General features: G+C 35.8%; 1 protein-coding gene across 20 annotated transcripts in view; it reads right to left on the bottom strand.

The window, feature by feature from the left end:
• LOC117649828 (voltage-dependent calcium channel type A subunit alpha-1) overlaps window positions 1–21,180 on the bottom strand; it is a 38,618-nt gene that overhangs the window by 4,572 nt on the left and 12,866 nt on the right. For 5 of the 20 annotated variants that reach the window (XM_034392932.1, XM_034392936.1, XM_034392937.1 and 2 more), the window contains 19 exons: window positions 21,020–21,132; window positions 20,643–20,903; window positions 20,394–20,537; window positions 20,106–20,307; window positions 19,787–19,951; window positions 14,566–14,676; window positions 13,705–13,788; window positions 12,984–13,013; window positions 10,752–10,868; window positions 10,563–10,628; window positions 7,853–7,944; window positions 6,406–6,556; window positions 6,191–6,318; window positions 5,887–6,089; window positions 5,685–5,789; window positions 5,481–5,581; window positions 4,093–4,125; window positions 2,313–2,479; window positions 1,879–1,888 (listed from right to left, as the gene is read on the bottom strand). In XM_034392932.1, coding sequence (XP_034248823.1) covers window positions 1,879–1,888; window positions 2,313–2,479; window positions 4,093–4,125; window positions 5,481–5,581; window positions 5,685–5,789; window positions 5,887–6,089; window positions 6,191–6,318; window positions 6,406–6,556; window positions 7,853–7,944; window positions 10,563–10,628; window positions 10,752–10,868; window positions 12,984–13,013; window positions 13,705–13,788; window positions 14,566–14,676; window positions 19,787–19,951; window positions 20,106–20,307; window positions 20,394–20,537; window positions 20,643–20,903; window positions 21,020–21,132 — 2,283 coding nt within the window. Of the gene's footprint in view, window positions 1–1,878; window positions 1,889–2,312; window positions 2,480–4,092; window positions 4,126–5,480; window positions 5,582–5,684; window positions 5,790–5,886; window positions 6,090–6,190; window positions 6,319–6,405; window positions 6,557–7,852; window positions 7,945–9,075; window positions 9,168–10,562; window positions 10,629–10,751; window positions 10,869–12,983; window positions 13,014–13,704; window positions 13,789–14,565; window positions 14,677–17,259; window positions 17,371–19,786; window positions 19,952–20,105; window positions 20,308–20,393; window positions 20,538–20,642; window positions 20,904–21,019; window positions 21,133–21,180 lie in introns of all 20 variants that reach the window. The other 15 variants (XM_034392939.1, XM_034392941.1, XM_034392951.1 and 12 more) reach the window with 10 other exon arrangements.

The raw sequence follows: 21,180 nt of genomic DNA, 5'->3' as shown, positions 1-21,180 counted from the left end.
CCAATTCCTTTTTTTTAACTTCTGAAATTGTTTGATATGCTATTTAAGCAAAGTTCAGTCTATTCTAACGTCTACAATAAATCTACATTACCAAAAACAAAAGAAAGAAAGAAAGAAAACTGAAGTGCAAAGTGACTGTGAGACATAACAGCCCACAAGGTGCAGTTCAAGTATCTGGCTGCCTGCAGAGATGCTGAAGACCACTTACACATAACTGATTTGATAGCAATGTATAAGATTTAATTAGAGGGAAGCAAACAGGTAAAAACTTTAGACTACCATTGCTGAGTTTGGCATAAATATTACCAAAGCTCAACATGAATTTATCATAAAGAAACTAAGGCATCATAAATTTCTGAAGTAGAAATAAATTACTTTAGAAACAGGGAAAATTTCTCTTCCAAAACTAGAAAATTTTCCAAGAAAGATATCTCACCAATATCAGAATACATGCTAAAATTGAAAAACGTGCAAAAGTTTGCGTGCATTAGGTATCAGAAGACAGAAAGAGACAAAGAGTACAGGTGGCCATGGTAGGAAAAGCTGTAAACCGATATTCTAACAAAAAGGCACTCATTTCTTGAGTGGCATCCTCGTTACAGCCTTAAAAAACAAAGTAGTTTTTTGAAATTCAATTGCAATTAAATTTTTCATACAAATATGTGAGTAACGCTTGTGTTATGGTTAAAGAGCAGAGTATGGGTCCAGTTCTGCTTCAACTATTTACAACAGGAACAATCCCAACCAACCCATGGATTGATGTAGAGAAATATAAAGGGATGCTAGGAGTAGACAGTAAAACTTAAGTACTCTGATTTTCAACCATAACAATACCTATGCCTCTAAACAGGAACAGGGTATACAAAACTAATTGGGTCTAAAATCGTTCACCCCTAAATATAACATTTAAATAAGTTTAAAGTCTATGAATGAACATTACTTTGGTGGTCTGAAGAGTTTTTAGTGTAAAACCTCTGGAACTACTAAAAACTCATGACAGGAAATTAACAATACATTGAAAAATAGTTAAGTCATGTCAGTCCACCATAGCATTACATGTGTTTGCTTCAAATATATTTCCTATTGATTACAAATCTAAACCTTATTTCATTATCATTTAAAAGTGTGTGTTTACTATACACCAGCTAAAACTATAGATCTTCATCTTCTACTCTAAAAGAAGATCACTTGGTTGGATGTACAACAAAGTTTAATTTTCAGATAATGAAAAGAGTATATAGAGATATCTTTTTCTAAACTACACATTCATTTGAACAGTCTATTCCCTGATTTACAAGATGAGAAAAGGGAAGAGGAGGGCATAAGTCCGTGGAGTTGATGCTCATAACAGGGCAACTTTTTGTCACGGTATTGCAGCGCATTAAGATGAAAAAGGGGATTGAACAGAACGGAAGATATGGTAAAAGAAGGACTATTTAGTATGATTAGTAGGTAACAAGACAGTTGTTGTCTGCTACTGACTTTCATAAAGAAAATTCTACATTTCATTAGAATGTATGCCTTAATAAAATATAACAATTAAATCTACTTGGTAGAGTCTAAATCTTTTGATTATAGTAGCAAATAATAGACACACACACACACACAACCAAATTTCATTTCTCTATACTTTTGTTCAAACTAAATATTTGCACTTCAGTATGTCACTACCTATTACCAAAGAATGTACGCTATTCTCATTGTGAGCAATGAAAAGTTGTTAGTATATAGACATGACGAGAGAGAAACCTTGCGGCAAGAGTTGTACCAGCTGGTTACCCTACTCCCTTTATCTTTAACCCACAATTTTTGATGTAGATTAAATCATTAGCATTAATAAAGATTTGTAATTTCAAACCAGTCATTGAGTCATGTCACCTTTTTGTTCCTGCAACAGAAACAAAAACAAACCAATTAGACAATTATAAAGACGTAACCCTTATAAAACAATGTTTCAATACTTGGTGGAATCAGTGAAAAAGTGCGGAGCGGATAAGTGAAGAAACAACACCTACAATAAAACAATAACCAGAAAGAACAAAGGCAAGCATTTCTACACAGAAATTTCAATGATAGTCAAAATCGCTCACTACATAAAGGAAAAGGAATAAAAACACATTTTCAAAACAAAAACAAAAGCAGCAACAGATAAAGAAATTGACAGGAAGCTGCAAGGAGCTATTATCTGCACAAAGGTGGAAACAAGCAACAAATATTTATTTAAAGATGCTGAAAAGTTCAGAAACAACAACAGCAAAAAAACAACTAAACAAGAGAACAAAACTACCAGCTGATCAGTAACTACTTCTCACCGGAAGCTCTTCTTGCGGGGTGTGGCTCTCCGACCCAAAAGACTTATTTCCTCAGCATTCATGCCCGTTGTTCCATTGTGATCCAAGGATCCGCTTCGGCTGTTTCCTGGCCAGCCATGGCCAGTGAGGTTGAGCCCCCGTGTCAGGTTAAACAACGTATTCCCTGGCTGAGTAGAAGGTGCATAATGGTGCAAATACAAATACCATACAAAGCACAATTACACATACTATAAGAAATAAATTTAAATTTCACATGATCATACAAGACTTATGTATTCTTTGAATTATTATTATTATTATTATTATTATTATTATTATTATTATTATTATTATTATTATTATTATTATTGTCATTATTGAAGAAAGATATCCTATCCAGAATAGATGAGCAGAAGAAACGGAACATGCATTGATTTTATTGAAAAATGATGCTCTACTTCGACGTCTGATACTAGTTTGCATGAATTCATTCCGTCTTTAAACCTGAACAAACGTGAGACAGACAAGAAAAAGACAGATTGCAAAGGGAGACATACATTATAACTAAGAGTCACAGAATATTGAAACGTCACAGGAAAAGCGAGCAGCATGCAAAGCAATATGGTTTAGATGTAGAAAAATGTAAGAACACGAATGTACAGCATGTAAGCCATAAGAACAAATCAGCAATTTGGTTCCTTGCATATATTCAAAATAATTAGGTTTTATGTCTGCCAGAGGCAACAAATTATTAAGAGCACATGGCACATTTAAACATGCATGTTGTTTCAGTTGAAAAATGGTAATTTGTACAAGTTGATGCAAGTTGATGATCCTTAAATTATGATGATTGATGCCAAGTGTACAACGGTGAGTCAGATGGAAGAATAAAGAGAGAATATGCATGCAGAATTGAAGACTATAAATACAAAACCAATAAAAAGATCAAACATGCAAGGCATGAATAGAAAAGCTAGTGTTGATTTTGGTTGGATGGGCATACAAGATATTTTTTCTGACTTCAGGGTTATGGGGGAAAAAGCCTGGGTTAATGAGCACAACAGTACAACTAATATTTTTCAAACTGGTAATGTGATAAAGATGAAGTTGAGAACGAAGAAAGAAACCCGGTTTCATTGAGCCTCAAGCATCAACCTAGGGTTCTCTCAAAAAATTCCCTTTTAAAACAACACACAAACAAACAACAAAAATTCAAGAAATCGATGATACTTCAAATATTTGGGTGTGGAAAAATTATAACTCAAATAGTCCTGTGTAAGACACAAAAGCAGCCATTTATAATTCCAGTTTGATAAATTTGAAGGATTGTAAGGCAAAAGATTGTTGTGGCTACTTGAAGTATCATATCAATCATTGAGAGGAATAGAAGTTGTGCCTAGTAGAACTAACACATTTAAGGTAATAATAAACCTACTGTCTATCAATGATTGTAAAAGGAATTAAATATCTGGGTGTCAATCTATGAGGAATGATAAGTTACGATTAATACTAACTATTTGATTTGCAAATATAATAAAGAAGACAGTGAATCATGACACCAAAGACTATTATGAAGTTAGTTTTTATCTTCCAATGTTCCATGATTGCAAGTGTTCCAGCACATCATGTTCATGAATCCAAAACCTATCAACATCTTTGATAAAATGTTCAAGATGTCATGAACTTAAGAGATGTGCTGGCTCACATTACTGATTTAAATTTCTTCTATAAAGCTTGGAGAATAAAAGATCTACAAAAGGGTTGTAAGAATGAAAGAAATAATCTCTAATAAGAATACTACCGCCTCATTGGAAGGACTATGACCACCAAAGCCCTGGAAACAAACACAGGTGTTATTGAGGGACGATGCTGCATGCTGGCAGTGCCCCCATCTAAAGCTCAGCTTTGAAGTGCTGAAATAAGATTTTCCTAGTATTCTTCTCAAAGTCAACACTGGATAAACTAGCATTAAAAGAAATGTTATGATGACACATTTAAGATCTTCAATTGAAATATGGCTCAAATGGAGAAGCCTCCATATACTTATGGCAGGGGTTTTTTGATGTGTCACGCAAATCAGAATGCTAAACATCAACAAAATCAGCCACTGCACACAAACCACACACACACGTACACATATATTTAATTTTTTTATATACAAATATTATATTCATATGAAATGCACAAAGAAAGCTGACACTGACTACAGACCGACTTATATTTAAAATCCCATTCACTTTATCATGTATCAAGGGACCTCACCAATAAGTCATGCACCCATGGCTATATCTATCACACTGCAAATAAGACAACTGGTCTCAGCCATGCCCTACAAAAGTACACAAACACGTCACAGCATTGGAGCTATTTATCATAACCATTTACATTTACGGGCCTAGGACAGATCTACTATTAACCAACACGAAGCTTCGAAACATTCGTGGAGGTAGGGGGTACTTTCTCATCAAATGCTACAGCCAGGTAATCCAATTGGTAAGGGATAAAATAATTGAATTTTAATTTGATGGAAAACATTGAAATATTTGTTTGAATGAAAGATGTGGCTTTGTACAAAAGACTGCAAAGAATATTTTCAGCACAATTGATTTTAATTGGGATAAACTTAAATGCAAAAAGGCACATGAATTTAAAGGAAGGCAACTATTGGGGTTAACACATACATGCACATCAAGATAGATTCAGACAACAGAGAAAGACATAGGCAGGAAAGATAGCAAGTCTCACAGACTTAGATCTTAATCCTCTGAATGAAAAGTGCCCAAACAATTCAAAACTTTCATTAAGATTATAGTGACGCGTAAAACAGTAATTATACTTTTATAACTCAAATCTTTGAGCAAAACTATGAAGAAAGACAAAGGAATGTCCATCAAAAGGTGTCATCCAAGCTAAACCTGATATCCTTGTTCATTTTCATTTTTCACTGGGGCCCTAACGAAACTTGGAAACACATGACTTTCAAGGTGAATTTTATTATAGCGGCACAATGAAAACTGTACCACTGCTGCTCTCATCAGAAAAGGAAACCAAATTATAAACCATGGATCCATAACACCAAACCAACAGCTTTCTCGCCCTCATTTTTGTATCAATTTCCACAATATTTGTGAACAAAATATGTGGTTACTGAACTTTGAAAAAGATGCACTTGCTTTCTAGAACACTAACCTGTTGTCCAGTGCCCGCAGTTGCTTTCATGGCTCGCCAATTTTCAATGATGAGCAAAGAGACATACACCTTGCCAACTGTCATTTTGTTTCTGCCAAGCTCTGAAAATATTTTTAAATCAGACAAGGAAAATGGTCACCAAACAAATCCATTTGAGTAACTGTTGCAAAATGTGTGAGATCCAGCAATCTCTAGTTACATTACCATCTTTCCTAGGAATAAGAAGATCCAACATTTTCTTGGCCTGCAGGGGCCAAATTTTCTGAATTGTCTCCCGCAATTCTTCATCAGCCTGCTCCATTTCATCAGCTGCAAACGCAAAAGTAATTAGATGCGGAATTTGATTATCAGGTCAATACATCTATATGATGTTATTTGAGTAAGCATATGCAAGTATCAATCTTACCAGCACGAACTTTAATATTCAAATTTTCTCTAATTAAAGCGAAGAGGGTTGTAGTGAATTGTACTCGGCCTTCAGCATCCATAGGCATATTCATACGAATTAGTTTCTTGTAAGCTAATCTGTTCGGACACTTGTTGCCAAATCCTAATGGTGGATCCATGTTCTTAAGCATATCATACATTTCTGAATACAAAATCTTGCCTCTGGAGAAGAAGGAAATGGAAGTCAGTAATTTTTAAGAAAGTGAGAACATTACTCATTTTTATCATTAATTAGCATAGCATAGCTTTTATGATCTACATACGTGGCATTAGGATCATATTCGGCCCATATTCGTACAAACTCGTCAAGATGATGAGCACCCAGGATAGATGAATCACGAGTTAAATAATCAAAATTATCCATAATAACGGCAACAAACAAATTTAACATCTAGAATAAAATTGGTCATAACGTGTTATTCAATACAGCACAGAGATTTTGAAGAAAAGACACCACTCATTAACTTAATGAACTTACAAGAAATGAACAGAAGAAGATGAAGGAAACAAAATATGCATATGCAAGATTTGAGCCGCAAGTTTCACCAGTTTTCTTTGCCTTTGGATCGCAAATTTTTCCTTTGATGCAAGACAGCATTATGCTCGGCCATGATTCACCAGTTGCACACCTGCATACAGAAATAGAGTGAGCATGTGGTTCTGCATATCTGAAGCAAAAATAAGCTACATAATAAATATGAAGGTGACTGTTGAGGGATGGATAGGACATGAGGTTGGGGTCCATCATGAAATCAGCACAATTAAAGCGGTCTAGACACGGACATAAATGAGCAAAAGCCATCAAACAGGAAACAAATAGGCAAAAGATGCAATTTGACCGACTAAATAATGTGGGCAGTGGCCTTTTAATCACAAGAGGTAATTAGTTGGTACAGTGGCTTTCAGTAGCTTTCTAAAGTCTCATTTTATCAACAAAATATTATCTTGAAGGTGCTTATTGAGCTGATTGAGAATCAAGAGTCATGAAGCTATAAGAATAAAATTAAAGGACGTGAAAAGCACTTTTGATGCCGTTTTTATAGGGTGATTGTTAGAATGACCCAATCTTTTTTTAAAATTAATTAATAGAGGAGACACACTTTGAAAGCCATGGGCTCCACATGAAATAGATGCAGTAACATCGATTTTGCAAAAGTGCCCGTATATTCGGAAAATCAGTCACTTTCATGTATATGATAATTGTTATTCTTGATTAAATTTTTTAAGGTTCTTATTTAGCAGTAAGTAACATATACATTCAGAAGCTGCATGCAAATAATATGAATACAAATGCTCAAGAAACCGGATGCTTCTGAAAGGCTTCTGCGATGTTGTTTTTTCATGCAGGCAGCTCAATAACATAGTTATCAGATGACGTTCATGAAGAAAAAAAACAATGGGGGATAATGTATTTTCCAGTATAAATAATACCGTCTTTGGACAGATAAATAACCATTGAACTACGGTAAGTGTTGCAAAGTTCAGTGCTTGTTGTGCAATATGTTTTGTGATAGTGTTACTTACCACTTGCAGTTAATATGGTTATGTGATAAATAAATGTTTAAGCATAAGGTACAAGCATATGCAAACCCATTCACACATACAAAGTGAAGGATTATTCTTTTTATGGGCGGGAGTGGATGGTTAATAAGTGAGTGAGGAGCAAAGTTTAACTTGGAGGAAGAGTCATATCTCACTTCAAAGAGTGACAGTGGCAAATGAAGAAAGGGGAAGATGATTTTGAGTGTTCCTAGCCAGACATATATTAATGTCTCAAAGATATATAGAAGAGGGTGATGAAGAAATTCTATATGTTTCCTTAATTGTTTCTTGAATTAAAAATTTAGCATTCATGCCAAATTTGATAATGCATGTCTCAACCTTGTATGCTGCATGGGTTAACAGGAAAGTGCAAGATTACTTGCCTGAAGAGTAGCATTAGGCCCTGAACAAAGTTGCGGAAGTTGTTGTGTCTTGTAATAGACGATCCAGGATCAAGTGCAATGTTACCAAACACCTGCGATGGATGGACGCCAAACGGTTGCATGTGGAGAAAAGGGTGGCATTAACAAACAGGCAATGCAGCAGCATCTACACACTCATCCTACATACATGTACTTCTACCGGCTGACACTGACACGGAGCTGCTCTAAGCTACCACAGTTCAGGTGATGGCGCAGTTCTAGAGCCACAATAATATTTACTACCCCATATGTAGCCCTAACTTTTCAAGTAAATTCCTCCAAACCGTCTAAACTACATATAAATTTTTGAAGCCATCATATTTGATGAAATAATATCAGTGGCCCCTTCACTGCGCCTCCCTCCTTCAAAATATCTATGTGGTATGATGAGGTAAAATGGGTCCGAGATGCAGGGGTTGAACTAGATTTCCTGCTAAGCGTAGCACACACACAACAACAAAACAACACCAACAACAATTATACATTAGTGTTAGTTGCCTACCATAGAGGAAACCGCCACTTATTTGTTCAAGATACTAACTATTCAACACCTGAGGATACTATTTATTTTACACACTGTGAATATTTTGATCAGTAGGCGGTTGCCTTGGGCTTGAGCATTCTGTACAGTAAGTAGACATCCAACTCAGACCAAGCACTATTCTGCTACTAGACACAGGACAGGGCACCACACACTACCACAATGCGAATGGCATCTCCAATAGTGCACTACAGCTGTAAGTGATGCCATTTGCTCCCCTCAGAAGTCAAGAGACCGCTGTTCCAAATAAACCAAACGCCCAGAGTCTTATTTTGCACAGAAATTTGACACAAAAGAAACCATTGTACTACTGTACAAAGGTCCAAATTACTATCCTTGAGGGAAAACACTCTGAAGCAATGGTTATCGGATTAAGCGGCCTGAAGACTCCAGCAATGGCGGCGGTGGTGAGAGGCGGGCAAAAGGACCAAGAGTCAGGATGGAAGGAGTCATGCGCACTCTAGCTACCAAGTCGCAAGTTTGAAGGAAATGGATTTCAAGGATGGGTTTAGGAAAATAAAGATCAGCCAAACCAGTTGAAAGTTTACGGTGAGAATATTCAATTTTGAATCATATTGGCTCCGAGAGTTCTTTGGGAAGGAGAAGGAATGGTCCCAGTTTACCCACCGCACACCTCACTCACCGGAAAAGAAGTAAAAGAGCACCGAAGAATGTCTGAAAGTTGTTATGACGATTGAAGGCCGTGTTGGGGTCAAACTTCATGTTCCCAAACACCTTGAATAGGGCAGGCGTAAAAAACAATTCTTGATGAAGACGTTGCCCAAATGCTCACTATAGTAAATAATTTCAAAAGTCTAATGGACCCCAAAATCAACGATCATGTAGTAAATATATATAAATATATAAATATAATTTCTCCTAGAGTTACTTGAATTATGTAACTATTCATGAAGGGCAGGAAGAATATACAACTGAAAACAGCTTTTGTGCCAGCAGTCACAGGTAACTAACTACCTAGTCTAGACTAAGGAACTCCTAAAACATGTCTCCCGACTCTCATCTATTATTTTTTTCTTTTTAAGTCAAATAGAGCACGTCTCACAAAATTAAACCATTCAGATAATCAAATATTCAAGTACATAATTATGTATATATAACACTAAGAGTTATAATTGGTGTATCTATCTCAACTCGGTAAAATAATTTCTGACTGAACAATTGTGGTGGCTGAAAACTTACTGTCTACCTAAATTCATGCTTGAATACAGTTTAAGTGGAGTTTTCCCCTTTGAAAAAGCACAAATGGAAACCATTTTGGGGGTGTATATGATAATGAAATTCTGTTCATGATTGCCCCTAAAATAAACACTTGAAGGATGAAAAAACCATTTAAATTAAAAAAATATTATGAAGCAAGGATTCCAATGTAACTATTAAAAAAGGGTAAACCCCCTTAATTTTATCTTGTCTGTAAAGGGCGAGTATAACTGCTAGTGCTACATTAAAAACATGAAGAGTTCCCTGAACTGTGCTCTTAACTGTGCTCCATGATGTCCAAATACACAATATACTATGAAAGTAAATAGACAAGAACAGCATTCTGCACTGCTGTCACAATACTTGATGAACACTGTGAAATATAAAATATAACTAAAGTTTATTTGCCTTTCCTATCCTAAAAATTCTCTATTTTGTTTCATCGAGAAGGTCCAGGACTTAAGTCTTGAGCAAACCAAAACAACAATGAAAACAACAACAGAAAAAACTTAAATATCCAATAGACCATTTTGATTTCAAGATTGAAACAGGAAAGAGAGGACAGGCAAATAACACAAATGAAACCAACAAGATTGTTGGATGCACTATCAGAAGTAAACAGTCACTGATCAGTAATCAAGAAGCAATTTAAATTTGTTAAAAAGTAGAAAAAATTGACCGATTGCAAATTGAATGACAATTATGAAAGTTCTTTTAGGAGCATAGTTGTGTGTGAGTTTCAACAGCAAAAGTAAATTCAATTTCATCACCAAGGTAGGAATAACACAACGGATCAGCAAGATGAGGATAAGGATACAGTAAAATACTGTTTACTTCTCATGTACACATGTTCATTTTCCCCAATTGGTAGAGACTTGCATTAGTGGAGTGGTAACTAAATGTCAAACATACCTGCATTCCGATGATGGCGTAGATGAAGAACAGCATTGCTATCAGCAAGCAGACGTATGGCAAGGCCTAAAAAAATATGGTTCATTAAAAAATAAGGCCTTACATAGTGTTTGAAGATATAAAACTGAAACTTTACACACATGTAATACGTTGACACAAATTTAAGATTTTTTTAAACCAAATATTTACCTTAAATGATTGGACAAATGTCCAAAGCAGGATACGGATAGTGTAACCTTGACGGAGAAGTTTAATGAGACGGGCGGCTCGAAAAAGTCGCAGAAATCCAACATTGATTGAGTTAGTCTGAGAACAAAGGACAAGTAGGTTAGTTGAAATCACAATATGCAGAGTTTCCTACTACACACTAACACAGGAAATGCCTGGAAAAAGTTTCTTTTCTCTACTCTGGGGATCAACAGTACTAATATGAAAGGAAAACATTAACTCCTACTCCGCTGCAATTATTTTTCTTCTAGGGACTAGAGGTACTCAATCAGCATGAGCTAAATACCATTCTTGCACAGATATTGAGTGATTTCTATTTCTCAGCATTGCAAAAATGACACCAACTGGGATGTATTTTCACATACAGCCACACATTCAATTTTTTCCCTACTTTTTTTTAGGGGGGGGAGGGGGAGGGAACCACAATTCATTTTGAAATAGATTTGAAATATACAGGACTCCAAAATTCGGTTTGGCTAGGGGCTATTGAAATAGGCAGGTACCAGCACACATATTTGGACAACACTTACTGGCAAGAAACACAGAGTACACACATGATGGAAAGTCTGATACGTGTTGCATTGAACTATTCCACAGGCTAAACCACTAAGATGTGACACTACAATTCTACATTCAATTTTGTGAAGATGATGGTATTTATGTACAGCTGTGGGATACCATAAAGCAAGCATTTCTTTAATCTTACATAGTGCACGTACAGATAATCACAAACATGAAAAAGAGACAGACTTCAAGAAGAGATATGTTGATGAATAGCTAAACATAGAAGCTATTGGAAAGATTCTAGTTTCAAGACAAAAATGATTTATTAGCATAACTGGTAAAAATGGAACAAGATACGTAAGAGAGACCATAGTATATATGTAATTTTGAGCCTGTCTACTTGTGGAAAAAATTGTTAATTACAAAATAAATACATAACCACAACCACAGTAAACCAGAGTAAAACTAGTAAAAAAAATGAGAAGAAAGTTGGGCCGACGGCTGTCAGCTAACTGCCTAAAATATATCATGAAAAAGGGCTAATCCTCTAACTTGAAAGGAAAGAAAACCTACTGTAACTGTACTATGTGTAATAAAAGAAACACTATCTTTGTAGAAAAGAGCAATTAGCAATTTAATGGGGTACAGAGTACAGGTTGCTACATAGTGAGCTGTGTTAAAATGGACTTGAGGTGGTTAGTGGAGATGTATAAATTGTTGACAAAGCAATGTCATTGCGGAGTGAGCTGAGCATGCCGAGACAAGCTATTTTGGAACCTTCCAACGTCTTTAAGTATATATATATTCACGCGAGCTCAGTTCCTGTAGTAAATATACTTTTGGATAGAGTAAAAAGTAAAGGGAACAGAGAAGGGAAAAAAGAACACATGGGAGCACAAAACCTAGCAAAAGACAGGCTAGTCACAATTAAAAACCAACTTTTCCAATGCTACTCTAAAACGTTGAATAAATCAGAAGCTCCACTTAAAAAGTCAAAGACACCAAATAATGTGGTTAATGCATGAGTGTCACGGTGAAAAAAAGTTTTGAATGCAGTATTGTGCAATGTGTTGTGTGTCGTGAGCTCACTACTGCTATGCGGCGGGGTCCTCACTTTCGCCACGCACACAACCAACAAATTACTGGCTCATACAACCACAAGTCTGTTTGGAATATTTTGAATTTCAATGAAGCTGCATAATAGCAAAATCCCACTTCTTAAGCCAGTAAAAATCGACCACCTATGGTCATAGAGTGATTGTAACCCAGCAATTGTCGCAGTTACTGTAGGCTCTGGCGAGGCCGCTGACTCCTGCACTCTCAACTACAAATACAGAAATTAGAAGGCTCTAGCTAACCACGAGTTCATACAATTTAAGGTCTCTGTTTGACCCATCTCCAGTAACTTGATCTTAAAATTTAAATTCACTCTCATGAGACCAAATATTTAAAAAGATAGATAAAAATGTAGTAGTCATCTACTCATTGCATGTCAATGCAAAATAAAATGTGAAATATAAAAATAAGTTGCTGTATCTTACAGAAAACCACACATTTGACCAATTACTGCTGATGGAACTGTCATGAAAAGTGAAATAAGACACTCTTTGTACTAAGATGAATCAAAAGGAGACACTGCAAAATTTACAGGGCTCTGTAATTCTTAAAGAAACCGATACAAAAACAAACCGAAGTGATATTTGCCTTATCTTGGAGCTCCTGGAAGAAAACAAAAACAAATTGTTTCATCAATACCTATTGGAAAAAAATCTAGTGTAAGGGACGGGGAGAGTGAGCAAATAACTTCGCTGTTGTGAGTGTTAAAATACAGTTGATGTTCACTTCAGATTTCATTTAAGAAAACCGCCAAACAAACTGTTGAATGTCTTAGTACCACGATGCTTCACTTTTACAGCCAAAATGCAAGGCTACCAAATAATAATAAATTAATAGTACTGATGTCATGGAAACTTTGAGCCATATTTACCCGAACACTACAACCAAGGAATAAGTGTTGGAATGAAGACAATGTGCTATGTCTTCATAAGGTGTCCGCTATCTGTGTATTTGCATGGTGTGCAACTGTTAACTTGGTGATGTACTGTGTGTCATATTCTACTCTTTATATGTGCATGGTAGACTTTGAAAATACTGGTAAATTTTCAAACATGTCCCTACAGTACAATGATAGGTGAATTAGCTCTGATATGGCCCCCTCAGAAAAGAAAAATTCAACATGTACCTTTTTTCTTGCATAAGAAAGGTAAATTGACATTTAAAAACAGAACATTAGAAATGAAAGAATGATTGAACCTGCATTGTGTGTTTAGCAGTAGCCATACCACATTGAAAATGTTGAAATTTTACCCCTGAAACATATGGCTACCTCTTCTGAGGAAGTAGAACTTACCCCCAGTTCGATGACTAAGGCATCCACAATACTGCCGACCACAGTCACAAAATCGAAGGTGTTCCAAGCATCCTTGAAGTAGTTCTGAAATGTTTTTAGAAAAGATTCAATTAGTTTAAGTGTAGCAAAAAACCTTTTTTTAATTTCCAGCTGAGAACAACAGACTGCATTTTTAAAAGGTTACCATTTTTTAAAAAAGTAGGAAATTTACAACACTAATGACATAAGCAGAAAAGAATGTATGATAGCTGCCTGAGGTAAATAGAATGCTGGTTCAATTTTTATAAACATTACAAAAATGTAAAACATAATGAACAAGTTCTACAATTTTATGAAAGCTTTATAAATTTAAAAAAACAAAAAAAAAAAACCGAACGAAACAAAAAATGTTTTACATCCCCAATTCCCAGCCCATTTACTCTTGTAGGGTTTGTTTTTTCCAATTTACATTTGGTTTACCATTGTACTTACCAGGACGTTGATGCAATAATACAGAATTTTCTAATTGTTACCAAGTAAGATATATTTGTATATGTTTTTGAGGGAGAACAAACAACAACATGCAGATGAGTTTTAACAAGAGTACCTCATCCATCAGTGAGAATTTATCAATTTGAAACTGAGCAATGCTGGTGCTGAATGCAGTGGTATTGGTGTACGTACCAGTACAAAACGGCAAACGAAAAAAACAACTACTCAAACGTCCCTAACTTTGTGTCACAGTTCTCATAAATTTTTTGACTTAAACGGGAGACCAAAACTCCCAGAAAATTATTCTAAAGGCAAAGGATAGCTTCCTTCAGGAGGAGAAGAACCAATGTTTAAAATTAAATTAAGATAAGCAAAAGTGTTTTAGATTACCTTACATCCAAAAGCGATAAGTTTTAGAATACACTCAAGAAGAAACAAAAATGTGAAGATGGAGTTCATAAGAGTGAGAATGTCGAGGAGCAGGGCTGGCGCTTCGTGGAACTATTCAGGGTGACGAGCCAGGAGAAGAATCACGCGTGGAACAAAAACAATAACCGATCAATTTACATAAAAACCACACTGGATATACTAAAACTAGTTTTTTCAACTGAATATACACCCATAAGACATAACTTGAATCAAGTTGGTAAACAAAAATGGAAATGACGTTAATTTCACTGTTCCCCAAATCACATAATTTAAATACATAAAAAGATAAGATGTCCGAGATGCCAAGGTGTCCTTCAATATCTAAAGGAAGACAAACTACAACTGCTGTCTAGTGATATCTAGCACCGTGCGAAAAATCAAGCTGGAGATTTTATTAGATTTTAAATTTTTTCACTAACTTTCTAACTAAACTGGGCCAATTACACAGTCTTCTTCTTATTTTTTTAAGCATTCGTCTGGAACTAACCATGAATGAGCTCATTTACTGTCAACAAGAAGGTCTTTCACTTCAACAAATGATAATCTCCAGCTGATTGCTGGTTGCATTAGTGCAAAACTGAAGCTTTAAATGTTCTCAAATATAAGTGCATCAAAAGTAACTGGAAGAGGAATATGCTTCAAGAGATATGATCTAGAAACATTTCAAAATTATATCTATAAGTCTAAACCTCAAAAAGAAAAAAAAAAAGAATTTAAGAGAAACTATGGGGTATGACGTTTGTAATTAAAAGACTAATTAAAATTGCACATTCATGAGAAAATCAAAATTAACTTGGTAATGACAGGCATGAGACTTGTTCGATATGTCTACAAAGAATTGTGCAGTATATCCAATACAAATGAACTCATAATGTCATGCCATGAAAAGGTACAGTCTACTACAATAAAAAACAAGGAACAACACTTCCTAAACCAGAACTTATCAGCTGTTAGCTACATTGACCTACTTTTTAAAAGTATAGAGTTATATTTTTGGCACTACGTGCTTTAAAAACACCCTAAAATGAATGCTTGTCTTTACCTAAATGGTGTGCAACGTGCATGATTGTCTATGTGTGTCTTGGGTGTTCATCCGCACCATGCACGGTACATCGACCCTTACAAAACATTCGTCAATCCGTTAGACTCAGTCTCCATGCAGGTCTTCTTTTCTACATAAAATGCAGTAACATACTGGTCTAGAGAGAAATTGAATCAGGCAACAAGGAGGAATTCACAGCATTATCATTGGGTCACAGTAAGGAATACTAAATACAAATGTCCGCCACAGGGTAAATATTATTCATGGCTCATTGGCACGTGACATGCAAAACATTCCCAAGATGCACATCACAGGCAAGAAGACAAAACACATTCACATGCTAAGCAACACCATGTCCAAAGGCACATCACAGAAGTCAGTCCACATGCAAAAGCCTACAGCATTCCTGTCATGCAACACATACAGGTCATATCACAAGTCACATGTCCAATCCAATCTCCAGCATGCTCTCATTGAAGAGATGGATTGGACAGAGAAATCAAAATTCCATGCAGGAGATATGCAATTCATGCAACAGTCCTCAGTAAATCACAAAAATGTAATGGCAACATTCAGATGGCAAGTTGCTGTACACAGCTACTAACCACAGCCATGTCAAATCATGGTGGTTGGGTGTTTCATGCTTTATTGACTCAAACTGCATTTACCTTTTTAACAATACAGAAAAATATCAAGCTTTGAGAATGCGATCAAAATCACAACAGTCAATATTTTTCAGCAACTCTAAAGTCAATGTGGAATTTAATAGGATGCATTGCACCATACAAAATCTACATACTGTACATTTTTTTTTTAAATTATCAAAATTAATCTCATTCATCTTATCTCTTATGGCTTCTTAGACCCCAAATGATTCCACAGAAGAATGCAACCTCCCTTGCACTGACTTTCCAATTACCTCACATGGCACTAATAAGTTGCCAGCTTGAGGATGCCTGCATCCTACATCAACTGAGGAAATAAGTGCAGATCACAGTCACAATGCTCTTAAATCTCAAAGAAAGAAAATTATTTCTAGAGCTGGGAGAAAACTGAAATTTGAAATCCTAGACGATGACGAAGAGGTGTAATGTGAATTGAAGCATCTGAAGTATGTGACACTGAGGCACTACATACCTGATAAAAAAATTGAATAATGCTGACACCATGGGAAAATGAGATGCTCTACTTACCTGTTCCATGCTGGGAAGGAGAGAGCAGAAATACAGTCCTTCCTTATACCAATAATCAAGTTTCATACATAACATATCAGATACTGATGTTATGATGCAGTGGAATAAAAATGCACTTACAAACCAAAAAATAAAGCAGAAAAATCAATGAAAGGACTGCACTCTGGAGATATTTACTAGAGGCAAAAATGCAAGTTCCAGACAGGTAGTAGACAGTCAAACTGCCATTATACAGATTGCTATTAGTCTCTCCTTTAAGTTTAAAATAACTGTCATAAGAACTCACATTATTGATTGTCTAAAGTAACCAAAGGCGTATTTAGAGAATAAAAACTCGTTTCAGGTTCAGAGATTACATCTCTTTGCTCTGATAAAAGGCTGACACAATGCAAAGCCTGAATTTCTTATTAGATTGCTTACCCTTACTCCGAATGCTGCGATTTTGAGAATACTCTCAATCGTAAACATGCTGGTGAAGCCAATGTTCATGTAGCGCAGTGTTGTCTTGAACACATCCGTTTGATTGTGAACCTATGTGATGTCACGTCCGCCATACGTTGGTGAGCGACAGAGCAAGAGAGCAAAACAGTACAATAATAGAGTAAATATTACGGCGCACACTCCTTGTTCACACACTTGCACACAAACAAGTACGGCATAGCACTCCAGGAGGCTATTCAAGCTCATTGAAGGTAGAAAGGATTTTTTATCCACCTCACAGAAAGGGGACTTGCAGAAGCCTTGAGGAAGCAGCATGGCATTAAAAGAGTTAAGAAAAATTCTATCAATGTAAGAGAGAAAAAAAATACAAAGTACATTGGAGGTGTGAATTACGGTAATTGAAAACTTCATATTTTTGGTTCCAAGAATATTTTAAGATTCTTGTACATCATTAAATTGAACAAAAAATGGTATGATTGATGACAAGAATATATGGAAACATTAAATGACTGAATGACTCATAACCAGAACATAGAGGCTGAACGCACATTCTGTTCAGGGAGGCGAAGGAACCTTCTTCATGATGAAGAAAAAGGAGGGGGGGGGAGGAGGAGGAGGAGGAGAGGCTGGAGCAGCTCCTGCTCTCACCCGCAGCACATTTTCACAAAACCTCCATTCAAAACAAAATCCAAGCACTCACTCATGCAAGCAAGAGCAGCAGTTAACAGACAAACAATTAAAACAGAAAATACAGCAACAACTGCCACAAAGAAGAGAACAAGACCACAACCGCAACCAGAAACACATGGCAAGTGACAGGAGACCAGTGGGCAGAGAGCCCCTTCATCCTGTCCCTTCTCAACATGCTCATGCTCAACATGCAACATGCTAAGAAACACATTGACAGGAATCTAAATGAATCAAGCACCCACAATGGCTTCAAGATCATAGATGAAAACCACCATGGCACTTTAAATATGTGACACTTGACTTAAGTTACAATTATATTATTATCTCAGAGAGAAAAGAAGTAGTAATTACTGGATCTCTAAGAAAAAATTGCTTCATGCACTCACAAATACAAAATAAATCCTTAAGTTTGTCGTTGGACCTATCGAATCAAATAGTATCATTATTATTATTGTTCAGATTGGTTGAGGAACATTTCAAATGCAAGACTCAATCTAAAGGAATACTCCATGATATGAAGGAAAAGTTCACATGCACGTTGTACCAGCACAATTGAATGCAAAAATGTTCATGCTTCATGACCACATTTTCCAAGTAACTGTTACATAAACAATTTGTTTGTTCAGCAAGAAAACAGTTTTTGACATGCTTTGAAGAATTAGGGAAGATAACACAAGCAAACACAAATTCCAGATGGTGCATTTATGATCAAAAGAAACATAACACTAAACAGATGAAGAAACCAAACATGCTTCTAAACCATTCAAAGAAAACGGAACAAAAGGAAACAAAACAAAGAAATGATCTGGAATAGAAACAGGTGAACAGAGGGACAAATCAAAAGAATTTAAAATAGGCAAGACAGAAAGACAGAGAAGGAGAATGAAAGACAGGAGAGACAGAAAAGACAAAGAAGAAGAATGGAGTACAGGAGAGAGGAGAGACAGGAGAATTGAATACAAGAGACATGGAAAAGACAGAAAAAGAACTAAAAAAAAAGGAGAAACTCAAGAGACAGGGAGAGTTAGATGGAGCTAGGAGATGAAAAGAAAACCCAAACTGTGCTACACTGTGATTTGAAATGGAAAACAGAACTTAAAACATTACAATAAGAAAGTATAAAGAAAGATTAACAGCACCAAGAAGGTGATAAAAGCAGATATTTGGTGCCAAATAGCCATGAATATGACGGTTCGCGCTATGTGCTAGAGCATTACGGGTCAGTACTAGATACAATTATTCATTATATATCTGATACTGCTGGAGAGAGATCTGTGCATAGCAACAGAATTGGGATTAAATATCATGAAAATAATTTTTATTTCAGAACGAGCTAGGGAACTCAAGGTTTGGTATAAAGACATTGTCTACTTTTGTCTGCATTATACGTCACACTAAAAGAATAAACAAGTGAAGAAACTCCCTACAGTAAAAGGAAACGTAAAGGACACCAAGTCTTCTGGACTAAATAATACAAGAGGAATCACTCTGCCTAGCTCCATTCCATCATGAAGTTCACCCATAATTTTCTTCTATCTTAGCACTAGAATAAGAGACACCCTGATAGGGATTATCAACATAGAACTACTACAGTATGTTGAATTGCCCTTCTAGATTTGATCTATTTGCTAAGATGGAGCAAAAGAAGATTGATGACAAACAACAATTCATACACCATATAGCTCTCTATAAGGGAAATCTCTTATGACTTAAAGACTCCTTAATTCTTCATATCAATCAACCCAAAACAATAATAAATATAGTAGACCAACACTCCAAAAGAATTTGAATCCAATAAACCCAACAGGATACATACCTTCATCATCAGGAGTAGGGTATTGCACACAATCAAAATCATGATGAAGTACTCAAATGGAGTTGAGACAACTATCCTCCATATCTTGTACTTGACGCTATTTCTTTCTTTCGGCATGTATCTTTCAAGCGGCCGGGCTTGTATTGTAAAATCAATACAGGATTTCTGAAATAAAAATGAAGTTCTGTGTTAATTAAGCTTACATTGGTTTATTCTGATAGTGTGGTATTTCTTTCCAAAGCAGACATTCCTTTAAGCAAAGTTCATATTACAATACACCTGTCATTTTTATCTTGACATAAATTGTAGTTTAACAAACCTGATTCTTATCAATTTCACCATCTTGTAGTTCTGCTTCTCCTTGCTCTTGAAAGGTAATAATAATCAACGCAACGAAGATATTCACAAAGAAGAAAGGAAAGACGATGAAGTAAACTATGTAGAAAATAGACATTTCAATGCGAAAATTTTGGATAGGTCCATTATTTTCATATGTAGCAGCCATTGAATTTTGCAAAACCCTGAAACATGAAAACATTTATATTGTGAGAGCCTTCTGTTATTTTTTTTAAGACACAAGGAAAAAAAGCCATTAATATGAGCTCACTGTGGCCATCCTTCTCCCGTCTGGACAGCAAATAAGGTGAGCATGGCCGCCATCACATTGTCATAATGAAATGATTGCTTATCCCAAACTCTCTTTTCAGCCCGTGGAAGTTGGTCACTACTTTCATACACAAAGTAGTATCCTCTGAAAGCCCAGGTTAATATTAGTGCAATTGGTAAAGCTTGTTTAAGATGTGCCACGTCTTAATACATGAATACAGATGTTACAATCAGGAAAATGGAAACGTACTTGCACTCAGCGCTGGTAAATTTACTTTCATCGTTACAGAAGAAGAATTTTCCATTGAACAGTTGGACAGCAATGACAGCAAAAATAAATTGAAAGAGTATGTACACAATAAGAATGTTGATCACATTTTTAAGAGAATTTACAACACAGTCAAAGACTGCTTTTAGTTTTGGAACTCTCTTGATAGTTTTAAGAGGTCTAAGAACTCTCAGCACTCTCAAAGATTTGATAGTGGAGAGATTTGAACCAGCAGATGATCCCCTGTAAATAAAAAGAAAAAATTTGGAACAAGACTCAATTTTGACTACTAGCACATACAAACACATTTTCAGAAAATTACAAAAAGATAACATTTTTTCTGGTGAAAAGGTACTTACGTTATATCAAAACCAATGGAGACACCTGCACAGACCACTACAACTGCATCCATAATGTTCCAGAACTCACGCAAGTAAGACCCAGGATGCAAGATAACTCCCAAATCAAGAATCTGAAATTCAAAAAATAAAAACAAAAAAGATGAAACAAAATTTAAAAG

Source organism: Thrips palmi, unplaced genomic scaffold (assembly GCF_012932325.1).
Source record: "Thrips palmi isolate BJ-2018 unplaced genomic scaffold, TpBJ-2018v1 HiC_scaffold_4, whole genome shotgun sequence".
Taxonomy (NCBI): Eukaryota; Metazoa; Arthropoda; class Insecta; order Thysanoptera; family Thripidae; genus Thrips; species Thrips palmi.
Note: the sequence above shows the minus strand (reverse complement) of the source record. Positions and strands in the feature narration are given on the sequence as shown.